At 39.0% G+C, this 13,222-nt stretch overlaps 2 protein-coding genes across 2 annotated transcripts; one reads left to right on the forward strand and one right to left on the reverse strand.

The window, feature by feature from the left end:
* Positions 1 to 796: 796 nt before the first annotated feature.
* On the reverse strand, positions 797 to 5,889 carry rcvrn2 (recoverin 2). Its single transcript, XM_072460339.1, has 3 exons — positions 5,383 to 5,889; positions 2,722 to 2,833; positions 797 to 1,316 (listed from the first exon to the last, which is right to left on the reverse strand). Exons 1-3 carry the CDS (start codon positions 5,761 to 5,763, stop codon positions 1,231 to 1,233), a joined length of 579 nt encoding a protein of 192 aa, XP_072316440.1. The 5' UTR covers positions 5,764 to 5,889; the 3' UTR covers positions 797 to 1,230.
* A 6,183-nt stretch (positions 5,890 to 12,072) lies between these two features.
* LOC140373709 (uncharacterized) lies at positions 12,073 to 12,504 on the forward strand. The gene has a single exon (XM_072460340.1). It carries the CDS (start codon positions 12,073 to 12,075, stop codon positions 12,502 to 12,504), a length of 432 nt encoding a protein of 143 aa, XP_072316441.1.
* Positions 12,505 to 13,222: the final 718 nt, after the last annotated feature.

Consider the following 13,222-nt stretch of genomic DNA (forward strand, 5'->3'; position numbering starts at 1 on the left):
GGGTTAACTGTGTTTTGGTTTGACCTAAAGTCTGAATTTTTTTTTGAACGATCATGAGAACAGAGAACACAGACTACAGGACAAAAACTCACTCAAACATGCATGAATCAATCAAAATGCTTCTTAAATGTTGGTCTAAAATGGTTGAAGGATCATAAAACTACATTTACATTATATTTCACATTTAAGGGCTGAGCGATATGACAAAACATTAATCAAGATGTTTTTTTCCTCATTATCAATTAACATGATTTTATTTTATTTTGTCTCATTAAAAACTAATAAAATAGCTTTCAACGTGAATTTCCTGAAGATAAACAATACAGAGTTGCATGTTTATAAGTCCAAACTCTGCTTCAAACCACATACTTTTACTGACAGAGTATTGGCTGTGGACCTCGGCATTAAAATGACCCACGTTGATCATTGACCATTAGAAATGACTGAATCCCAATTAAAATGCCATTAATTGCACAGCCCTACTTTAACTGCTAAGGTAATGCTATCGTTAGATGCTTTCAGAAGAGGTTTATAGGCTACAAGGTGAGCAATACTTAAATGTAATAAAGATGACAATGATGGAGACATTAACTTTCATACACTACCAAAAAAAACAGCTTTTGTTATATGTGACAAATGAGTAAAATTTATTATTGCGATAACTTTGTCAACTCAAGTCTATGACAAAGAGGTGAAGTGAAGAGGAAAGAGGACTAAATACACTGCACTTTTTGAGAGATATTTACAATGATTAATGACAGTTTGGGGTAATAAAGTTTTAAAAAGACAACAAAGGCTAATTTTAACAAAGGCTTTATTTATGTGTGTTACATTTCTCAGCAGTGGTGAAATGACAGAACAAAGAGAACAGCTACACATATAAATTTGCATTCACTAAGATAGGATCACTTTTTCAGTAGTGTTAAAAAGATGGGCTAAAATGTAGCAAGCTAAACAACTGACACCAATTGTATGATACTGCCACATTTATATACAAGATAAATTATGTCAATTTTCTTTTGTCTATTAAAGCCAAATGCCAAGATAGAAATTTTGTCTGTATAACGTTTAATTTGTAATTATAACTCGGTATTAGCCACTTAAAAACTAGTCTTCTAATTCATTAAGACAGATTCATTACAATTGTTGAAAAAGGTGGTCAAACGTAGGGTGTATTTACATGAAAAAAGGGGTAAAACGGGAATGAATCCAGAGCAGAAACGTCTTCTATTATTTTATTGGTTCGTAGTGGATGAGACGCATCGCATTTTCATTTTCAGTTACTCCTTTGATGAACTCTCCTTCAGCGAGACGCTCTGGAAGGAAAAAAACAACACAGAGTACAGAACATTTTCAATTAATCATGACCCTATAGCGAGGAAGAAGGATGTGGAAGACTTATCCTGTCTTATCTGCCCACATTATATGGCCCACCGAGTCAGCTGAGGTCCTGCTCCACACAGGACCTCGTAAAGCATTCTAAAGCTTGCATGACATAAGAGATCGTGAAGAACAGGTGGGTTTTGCCCTATAGTTCCTAAGCCTCACATCTGATACTGCCATATAATCTACAGGATGGAGGAACAGATGCTGCAGAGAGGTACCACCAGCGGATTACATCTAATTTATCTTTGTTTAAGTCTGGAGGAAGTAAGAACAAAGCATCCTGACATGCGAAATGTTTGATTTGTTTGATGGATTTGTTTTGACTCATAAAAACACCTATAATTGAATAAATGTCAGATAGATATGTTGAATTTACATTTTTTAACCTTTTTATTAAGAATATAAGAGTTTTTTTATAAGAGCTTTTCTATTAAGAGTGTTTTTGTTTGTTTTTATATACATTATCTGTTCTTTGTTGTTTATTTCTGTACCTACTTTGCATTGCAACACTGGAATTTCCCCATTGTGGGACAAATAAAGGCTTATCATCTTATCTCAATGCCGTACTATGGAACATTCCAGTGGGAAAAGGTATCATCTATACATCTTTCAAGTACAATTACATTTCTTAATCACATTAGCAAATAATTAAGCTGAAAAACACACCGTTATTGAAACAACTCAAATCCTCTCAGTTCAATAATCTATAACTAGTCAAAACGACTTAACTAAGACACTAAAAAGCCTCAATTATATGTTAAATACATTAATAAATTACATGTTTGTTGTATATGTCCACATAAGCACATGCTATTTCACATGCAACATCAAATACTTCTACTTCAACTTATAAAACGATATTGGCAAATGTGCTAAAGGAGACACTCAATAAATAAAAAAAATATTCCAACAAAAGAGCTGTGGAAAATCCAGATAAACCGCTAGGTCATTACTGATTACCACTCTATATGAATAATAATATATTAATTGAATAAAAAGGTTGTGTTCATGTTATAAAATGAAAAAAACCTATGGATAAAAGTCACAATTTCCAAATTGAAAATCCTCTAATGTTAAACCAGATTATGTAGAGATTTTTAGTTCACATATTTGCCTATTACATTTATAGTAGTTATTTTAACATCATCGTCATAAAGCAAGTGTTAGTGAATGCCACCAATAACAGAGAAGGCATTGAACTTTGTGTCAGTTTTTGTTTCGTGTGGCACAGTAATTAAAGAGATATTAACCATTAAACCAGGTCAAAACATCTTTATTTTGCCAGTTAAGAGGCAAATTCCACCATGTGTTCAATGCGTCTCGTGACCTTCTTACCATTGTCTTTCTTCTCGAAGAAAGACCAGAGCTTGTTAGCCCTCTTTTCTGGTGTGTTCTCATCCTGGGGTAGCTTACTCTGCTCCTCCTTCGGAATCAGCTTAAAGATGGCCTGTGAGAGGATTGAGTACAACACAAGTCAGTGTACTGCAACATACAACATACATTATTCACGTGCATACAACAACAGTGATTTTAACCATCTAATCTGAAATAATTGTCTGTATTAAAAGGATTGTGCTGGATTTGTCTTGGTTTGATCTCGGTTTGGATCTTGTTTAGTCCCAGTTTTGCCCCAATTCTAATGCAGTGTGTGTGCAATTGTGAACACACCTTTTGTGTTGATTATGTAAAAAGTTCTATACATTAGGAGAACTGATATCTTTAAGTAATCATAAATATTTAAACCGAAAAACAGGTGACAGGTTTATCTAATGACTCATATAATGACTGCATAAATTATGTATATGTGTGTGGACAGACGAGGGCATTCAAACAAACTAAACTGTAAATGACTGTGCAGTTCAGGTTAAAGTGCGTCCCATTTAGAGCCACATTTAAGACACCTAGATTAACATGGATTACAGCCAGGAAGACTCAGGCTCGCGGCCAAACACCGAGATCCCAGCCAAACACCGAGATCCCAGCTTCTGATCTGGCCCGTTTGCCTTTGCAATTCTGCTCACATGAGGAGCTGGAGTGAGATAAATGAAGGGTAAAATAACACTAACATGACATTTACATGATACATAAAGCGTGTGGAGGTTGTGTCAGGTGTACAGTGTGACTTAATGATGATAAAATACAAAATAAAACAATCTATGAGCAGAGATTCCATTAATTTAGTACGGCTGCGTTCACATTGGCCTTGGTTTAGCCCCAGTTTAGTTGTGATGGTTTGATGATCTTCTAGCCCTGGTTTAGTCCCTGTCTAGCCCTGGTTTAGTCCCTGTCTAGCCCTGGTTTAGTCCCTGTCTAGCCCTGGTTTAGTCCCGGTCTAGCCCTGATTTGGTCCATGTCTAGCCCTGGTTTAGTCCCGGTCGAGCCATGGTTTAGTCCCTGTCTAGCCCTGGTTTAGTCCCTGTCTAGCCCTGGTTTAGTCCCTGTCTTACCCTGGTTTGGTCCCGGTCTAGCCCTGGTTTAGTCCCGGTCTTGCCCTGGTCTAGTCCCTGTCTAGCCCTGGTTTAGTCCCGGTCTAGCCCTGGTTTAGTCCCGGTCTAGCCCTGATTTGGTCCATGTCTAGCCCTGGTTTAGTCCCGGTCGAGCCATGGTTTAGTCCCGGTCTAGCCCTGGTTTAGTCCCGGTCTAGCCCTGGTTTAGTCCCGGTCTAGCCCTGGTTTAGTCCCTGTCTTGCCCTGGTTTGGTCCCGGTCTAGCCCTGGTTTAGTCCCGGTCTTGCCCTGGTCTAGTCCCTGTCTAGCCCTGGTTTAGTCCCGGTCTAGCCCTGGTTTAGTCCCGGTCTAGCCCTGGTTTAGTCCCTGTCTTGCCCTGGTTTGGTCCCGGTCTAGCCCTGGTTTAGTCCCGGTCTTGCCCTGGTCTAGTCCCTGTCTAGCCCTGGTTTAGTCCCGGTCTAGCCCTGGTTTAGTCCTTGTCTAGCCCTGGTTTAGTCCCAGTCTAGCCCTGGTTTAGTCCTGGTCCAGCCCTGGTTTAGTCCCTGTCTAGCCCTGGTTTAGTCCCTGTCTAGCCCTGGTTTAGTCCTTGTCAAGCCCTGGTTTAGTCCCTGTCTAGCCCTGGTTTAGTCCCGATCCAGCCCTGGTTTAGTCCCAGTCTAGCCCTGGTTTAGTTTTGGTTTATTCCTGTTTAGCCCAGTTCAGTCCTGGTTTCGATGTGGTGTATGTGGATGATATACATTCGGAATAATTGGATAAACCAAGAATAAAGCTATATTTTATGCTTTGAATGTGCCTTTTGTTATTATATTTGTCTTTCTTTTATAATTGTGTGGACTTTATTGTTCGGCTTTATTGCAGCTTGCTCCGAGACTTTCAACTTCCGCTCAAAAATGTAGCAATTTTGGTGCGATGTGTAAACTCGACGCATACGGACTTAGGCCAGTTGGCTAGGAATCAAATCCAATTACAATGCCAGCTGGATTCTCTGCTGATCTGTCTAAACCTCTTACAATTCTATATCATTTGCCTTAAACAGAAGAAATTAAAGTTTGGAACAAGAGTTGGTGAAAGTCAAAAAAACACTCGTCGGAAACCGATTTAATTACTTTTACAAATCAGGGTCAGGATTAGAGCAGGACACTAAGTAGACTTTATTAGCCGGCTGTTCCAGAGTAGCCTGGCATAAGAGACGCCTGCAGTCTGATCTGATGCTTAACCTCCCTCATAAAGATTATTAGTTTGTGGCCCAAACTGTTGGAGTAATTGGACTCTCGATTAGAACGAGGACTCATTAACTAAAAAGAACAGGACATTTTCAACCCTTTAACCGTATCACGCAAATCATAAGCAGAGGCAATCAAGACTCTGCTTATGGCTGCTCATGGCTCTGGAAACCAAGAAAAAATGAAAATAGGCTATAAAACAACGTCCAGATTATGACCTTTTAGACCCTTTCTATCAATATATAGTTTCATAGACAATAGCTTAACAATAAAACAAGTTGGAATACATCGTTGCAATCATTTCCACTCCCTCCTTGTGCGTCTTACCTGGCAGATCTCCGTGACTTCAGTCTTGTTGATGTATCCGTTTTTGTCCACGTCGAACAGAGAGAAGGCCCATTCCAGTTTGCGGGTGGTCTTCCCGGTGGAGGTCAAGTGCAGCGCAATGATGTACTCTTTGAAGTCCAAGGTGCCGTCGTCGTTGGTGTCGAAGGAGCGGAACACGTGCCGGGCGTAGCTCTTGGCGTCGCTCTCCGGGAAAAAGCGCGCGTAGATCTGCTCGAACTCTTCGGGCGTGATGCGGCCCGAGGGACACTGCTTCTGGAAGTTCTCGTACCACTGGCAGATTTCGTTCTCGGTGAATAAGGTGTTGAACTTCAAGTCCTCCAAGATCTCCTTGGACATGGCGCTACTCGTGCTATTTCCCATCGTTGCTCTTGAGTCGGATTTCGCGACAATATTTTAATCAGTTCCAGCAAAACTCAAGTATTTGCCACTTGAGTCTCTCTTCCTGAAATGCGTCTCTCCTCAGCCTGTTTGACACTTAAGTCTTGGTTGCCGGCCTAATCTCGCATGCAAAAAAGATATTTAGACTTTAGCGTGCATACATTAGCTTTACGTATCTCAAGAATCTGAGTTGGGTTGCAGCGGTAACTTACCTGTTGCGATACGTTGGCTGAAAACGGCTGCGCATCAAGTGTCTGCCTCAACAAGACAGGACAGTAAGCATAAGCCGCCCAAGCGACCATCAACATCGGGGTTAATTCTGTTAATACGGGATTTAAGGTGGCTTGTCTTATGCTCAAGTTTAAACCTAGACAATTTTAAGCATCCTTTACGTTTATATGTGTAGATCTCACCATATTATATCTAGGGTGGATTGAAGTGAAGCAAAACAGGGCAATATTAGGCTCATCTATTAATGTAGGTATATCAAGTGTGATTTGCTGTAGGTCACTCAATAGGTTTAGCGACCAGCAACTGCTAATTTTAGACCACCACCTGCTAAAACCCACCCACACTGACCCCTTCTTAAAATGTCAATGTTTTTTAGAGGAGGGTCTACTTTAAATGGCAAATAAAGGTCTGGACTTGCTTGTAGAGATGGATAAGATGAAAGCCATGCTGCGGAACATTCCAGGCAAAGCGTTAACATCTCCATGGAGACAAGAAGGAAAAGTTACATTACTTATAAAGGTTACGCAGTGCACCTTTAAGTTGATTCACCGACAAAAATTGAAGACGTTAGGGCTGGGCGATATTGACATAACTGAATATCTTTCCTGTTGTTAAGAGAATAAAAAGGATGAAACGTGTTTTTAAATGTTTTACTTGAGGATTCATTATCAAACATGTGAAATTCTTTAAATGATCTACAAAAATTACATACCAAAGTGCAGAAATATCACTTCCAGCCCTTATTTGGAAATTTACAGCATATTATTTGTTTGTCTAGTTTCTTTTTTTCATTTTTAATAAGCTTTCTGCAGCATTTCTTATTATAAATGATATACTCGATTATGGATGGGTGAAATTATTATTAACACAAATGAATCCCTCTCTTTTTGTGTTCGCATTACCGTGATAGCAATGTTCAGACAATATTTTTGTTGCGAAAATGTACCTGTAAATGTCTTGGTTTAGATTTAAGTATCGCACAAAATGTAAATAGTGGACCATAAAAACGACAAAATGAGCAGAAGTATAATTTCATACTCTCACTTCTGTCTCTTTTGAGGTCATTTTTATGGATGTTATACTCGATATTCTAATTGTGCATATCTCCAAAACAACATTTGCGCTATTTTTGACACATTTCCCACTTCAACACTCGATTTTCGAATGTTGCATACAGTACACGTTCAAAACAAGGTATAATCTGCCAACATGAGTTCAATAAGTCAAGCTGGCCTCTAGTCTTCTGTCTGTGAATGAGTGTTATAGCTGTTACTGGTGAAGATGAACCACATGTGAAAGTACAGTACTCTTACACATGTTCCCGGATTATGTTTTTCATCATCTGTTTTCCTTCTATGGCTCCATAAACATGCTCCCGTTGTCGCTCATCGGATTAGTCCTGCTCGGGCCGGTCCCACCCACTTCAACATCCAATTATCCACCTGCGTCCAGTAGAATTACCCCTCACCTACACAATCCCTGACATCTGACCTTTAGCCCTGCACAGAAATAGGTTTTGAGGCCACAATTCACTGGCAAGAGTCAAAGTTCTGTAAATCGTATGGGACTAATCTAATAGACTTTGGACGATGAATTACCAACGATTGTGGGGTTTTAATAGCAATGTCAAAATGTTTAGATGTGATAAAATAACATCTGTTTTGCCCCAGTACAGAACCATTTGGGTGAAAATAAGATAATTTGGCATAACGCATCTCTCCTGTTAAGGTTAATGTATATTGTGCACTGTCCCTCAATGAATAATAAATAAATGGCTCTCTGCATCCTATTATAGATCATTTATTGTTGATAGTGTTACCATGATGACCAAACTCGAGACAGGGAGTTGTGGAAAGAGCTTACAAACTTATCACAGTGAATAAATAGGATGCTCTGAATGCATTAGGTAAGTGAGGAATACATGTGGATCACTGTAGAAACAAGAGTTTCAAACAAACTAGTTCTGTTTTTCACATTTTAAGACAGACCTTTAATCTAATCGGACCTCTACAAACAATAGCAACAGTATCTGCAAGGTATAGGCAGGTTCGACCAATATTAGTATTGGCAGATAAAAATAATCCATTATGTGACACCGTTATTTTTCCAGCACTGCCTCAGTGTGTCTGTGTGTGCCCATGTGTCACTATCTGTCTTTTGAACAGACTAATGAGTAAAAATGGAAATGAAAAAAAAAATGGAAAGAGCCATTAGGCCAGTGTTTTTTTTAACACCAAGTACCACCAGAGAAATTATTTGGCTTTACTAGAAGAAGTACTTCCTGCGGCAGCTGAGGAAAGCCAAGCTGCCAGCGCAGATGATGGTGCAGTTCTACACATCATTGATGATCACCTCCTCCAGCGCCTAGTGCACTCTGCTGAGAAGGTGACAGGATGCAGACTTCCATCTCTGCAGGACCTGTACAACTCCAGAACTCTGGGACGTGCAGGTCGGATCCGACCCTTCTCACCCTGGACATGGACTATATGAGCCACTCCCCTCAGGCAGGAGCCACTCCCCTCAGGCAGGAGGCCACTCCCCTCAGGCAGGAGCCACTCCCCTCAGGCAGGAGGCCACTCCCCTCAGGCAGGAGGCTACGGTCCATCCGGACCAGAACCACAAGAACAGTTTGCGCTGCTCATTTATTGCACTATTCTGACCAACTGTAGATTGTGTATATATTCAGATAAAGCCAGTTCTTAGTTTCTGAATTCTGTGCACTGATAATAACAATAAGCCCCTTTTTGATTCTGAAATAAGGTATAAACGGGATTATTTTTGGGCTAAATTTGCGCTAATAAGAAATACACCATTGCCACACCTAAAGGACCCCGTGTACCACTAGTGGCACCAGTTTGAGAAACACTGTATTAGGCTAAAAATATGGCTGTATGTTTACACAGTCATGCAACAAATGATTTTATATCCCAGATAAACACATGTTGTTATTATTTTTACTAAATAGAAAAGTTTATTTATGATCTTAACTCAACTTAAGTTATATTTTTGGGCCTCGCTATGGATGGATCTGCAAATATCCGTTATCTGCCACAGCAGCAAGCCAACTATTGACTGTAGGCCAAGCAAACCACAAAACATAATGTCTTATTTTGTATAAAACCTGCAAGCCCTGAAGTTTAGACCTCTGCAATCATGTTCTGAAACACATGGGAGTCGTATGTTACTTTGCATAAGCACGTGGCCAAACCCTCCATCAGAAAAGTGACATTTGACTTTAATGATTCTGGATGCGTCATTTTAAAACATAAATCTAAAATATGTCAGACGTTCCCAACTACTGTAGCTCTTTTCCTGAAGCGTTCCAACTCGAGGAGAAAGTTAAATTCGTGTTTCGTCAACATGTCTAAACTTAATTGCGGTTAATCTGTATTACTTGTTGGCAGCTTTCCATTTGGACAGATCTAAGAGCTAAGCTACACCTGAGTAAAAGCATCTGACACTTAGACGTAAGCACTGACATAGAGTTGAACTGTTCCACTCAAAACTTCAACAAGTATGAAAGAGAGTGATTAATGAATTGATGCTCTTATTGATAGTTTCTTATTTTTTCTATCAAAATGGAATAGATTGTTGTGATTGCGACTAGAGTTACAATTTATCCGGAGTTAGTAAGGAGCTAAGGCTGCACAATTTGGGGAAAGAAAAAATAGCTTTTAGCAGGTCTAGAATTGTTCCTGTTGGAGAAAAGACTGAAAAATGAACTGATAAACTGATTAAGAAGCTTATTTCAGAACAAGTAGGGTGGGCAAAATTGACCAGAGTATAAGTCAAACCAGCCAAACGCAAATGCAAAATAGAGAAAAAACATATATAAGTCACACTGGAGTATGAAATGCAAGTGTGAAAATAACAAATAATATCACATATAAGTCGCTCCGGAGTATAAGTATAAGTATATAGGTATAAATATAAGTATAAGTCGCACCCCGGCCAAAACTGTGATAAAAGGTGCGACTTATTGTCTGGAAAATATGGTAATTGAATACCAGTAAAAATGTTTGAAGTATTCCGTTAACAGTATTCAGATGATATTATGTCAGTCTTACAGAAATATGTATAAAATAATCACGAAAGTGCAGATCACCATATATACCCTTATTTTTATTTTTAAAATTCATTATTTTTCATCTTTAAATTATACTCAATATTCAATTTGTATTATCTTCAAAACAACATTCACAACATTATCCACATTTCAATGTATTGCTCTATAGATTCAATAATGCAAAGATGTTTGTGATAAAACATCTGCTGACACTGTTTTAGAGTTTGCCTATACAATATAATGATTAAATATGATTAAAATAGTGTACAATTAGTTTAGTAGACATTTTTTCCTTCAAAGTTTCATTTTGAAAGCTTCTCAAGAAAGAATTTTAGGAATGAACAGCCCACTCCAAACCAAAACAAGGCCTAGGCTGTGACGTTTGTGTTTTACATTGAAAAGGCAGAGCAAAACAGGATGGGAGTAGGTCCTAGATAAATATCTGGTAATGGCTCATAATGGTGGTTAATGACAGATGAGAGCATCCTACTTAACACGAGGAAGGAGCGGAACAAACAAACTCGGTTCACAATCTTGACAACTGCGTCCTCCATCTTGTGAGGCCTAAACCATGGCATATATCTGATGGCAGCAGTAAAACCGGCTCCACATCGACGCCCATTGTGCAGAACGTCCACAGTCTTTCACTGGAAACGCAGAGGTGCAGATGCCTGAGCGCGTCCAGTTCTGTAGGACGCACATGACTTTACACACAGCTCCACACGCCACAGAAGGTAATTATTTCATTTGTGTTATTTATGTTTGATTTTATTGTTTTATATTAACAGGTACAGTAGATAACCCAATAATTATGATTAATGTATTTACATGCACATAGGAACACCTAGTCACATTAGGCCTAATTAGGGGCCGTTTACTTTAACTTTCCATTTGTTTGCCCTTTTTGTATAATTTTCCTTGTCAAAACCTGCACAGATGTGAACAAACAGAAATAGAAGATAACTCAAATCACTGGCTGTGGTTACTCAAAATCTCATTATTGTCTGATTCATATCATCACATGTTAAAAAAGAGTATTAAAATCATACATAGATAAACAGAAATCATTTGTTTCTGCTCAAAGATTACTGACATCAGATTTCACGGTTTGCATGTCATTCAAATAAGATAATAGTTTATTTGTAGAGCACATTTCATACACAAGGCAATTCAAAGTGCTTCACACAGCAGGAAAAATGCATTTAAATCACAAAGAAATTACAGAAATACAATAAAATTAACTAATTAATAATAATCAGATTTTGGTTTGTATGTGAACATTGCCACTGTTTGTATGACATCATCTGATAACTCCAGATAACGATCAGATTTTGGTGTGCATGTATGGCCATAATCATAGCTCATTATCTATTTTAGTAAATTAAAATCAAGACAACACCCATCACTCATCCATGTTTTCAGAATCAGAATCAGAAAGGGTTTATTGCAATTGTCAATGAAAAATAATTCACAAACATAGGAACTTGTCTTGGTGATTCGATGCAACATAAAAACAATGAACAAAGAATAAGTCAAAAAGAGAAACAATTTAAATCTGCTATGGGATAAAAATAACAATAAGCTATACAATTTTGAAAAAGGAAAAAAAATAAGCTTAATATGTACACAAATTTAGTTTTTCCAACGTTCCAACACTTTTACAAAATGATAAATGTACAATTCACGATATGTTTCAACAAGTGTATAATTCTTGTTAAATATCTTAATATTTTTTCCTACACCTACTGTATGTGTTTTTGAGTGGCGGTACATATTCGTTATCCTTATCTTTTTGCATTTACTGGTTCAGAACTTTTCTGAAGACACTCCAGAACTGCAGGTTATTACATGAAGTAACTGTCTGAATTAATTAACTCAAATGACTATGATTATATTTTATAAGGCACACCCGGCTGTCTCAAGGCACAATAGTCTACACGGCACTCTGGCGGAAAATTCCACATCTTAACACCAAAGCCAACAACAACTGATTGATGGAGATCCTAAACCCCGCCTTTTTAGAAGCCGATGCCCCGTCCCAGACTGCGACCTTCGACCCCAAATCCGAAACGGTGACCCTACCTGCGGGCGTGGTCTCGGTGGCCGGCCTGACTGTGGTGACTGGCGGCGTGGAGCTGTCCTGCGGCTCCTGCATGTTGGCCTTGGGGTTTTGGGGGACGCTCATCAGCCTCAGTTGCATCGCCGTGGGGGTTTGGGACCAGACAAACCACTCCCGGGTCGGCGTCTCGCACCTGCTCGCTCTGGGGCTGGTGATCCTGGCTCTCAGCTCGGTCACGGTGGGCAGCGTGGTCGTGTTTTACCTCCTGAACAGACACAGGGAACGACTGGCATGCCAGCAACGAGGAGAAGGGAGAGAAGTGCTTGTGGAGGAGAGTGGGGATGTTAAAAAGAAGGTCACGGTGTAAAAAGGTTCCCGTATTTTCTATAATAATTTATGTGAAGTTTGGCAGTAACTCAGGACAGGACTGTGTTGATCAAATTCAAATAATAAATAGTATTCAGATTAAACTTCCATAAGAGGAAGCTGTATTAAGGGTGCGTTCACATTTATCACCATTATTTTTTACATAAATAGAGCGTATTTTTGTCTTGATGTGGATTTGGTTTGGTTCTGTTCCAGTCCTTGTTTAGTCCTGATCTAGTCCAAGCTTAACGTTGGTGCAGTCTCAATTTTGATGTGGTGAATGTGAAAATGTTAATGCATCTAAGCTAGATCAACCTCTAACAACTAAACTGCCACTGACTAAACCGCCGTAAGACCATAATTAATTAAATTGATTGATTGATTTTGAGCTCATGGCATAGTGTGTGACACATATGGTTTACAATAATTACATATTGTCCGCATACATCTACAACATACAGATGAGTTTATTCAAGATTGCACATGTACAGTACATTTGAATGTCCACCATGTGTCCATGTCAATGCCAATACTAATAACTGACAATATCAGCTCGACACTGAGTGGGAAGAAGAAAAACGTATAAACTCCCACCATTTTACATCACTTTGCATTATGTTGTTGCAATAATAGTACAATGTCTTGCTTTTGTACTTTTTAACCACACAATAACTACCACAGACCACGTGGCTGGTTACATTTTATGAACAGGTGACTTT

This window comes from Eucyclogobius newberryi, unplaced genomic scaffold (assembly GCF_026437365.1).
Source record: "Eucyclogobius newberryi isolate DKJ021-1_F unplaced genomic scaffold, fEucNew1.0.hap1 SCAF_3, whole genome shotgun sequence".
Lineage (NCBI taxonomy): Eukaryota > Metazoa > Chordata > Actinopteri > Gobiiformes > Gobiidae > Eucyclogobius > Eucyclogobius newberryi.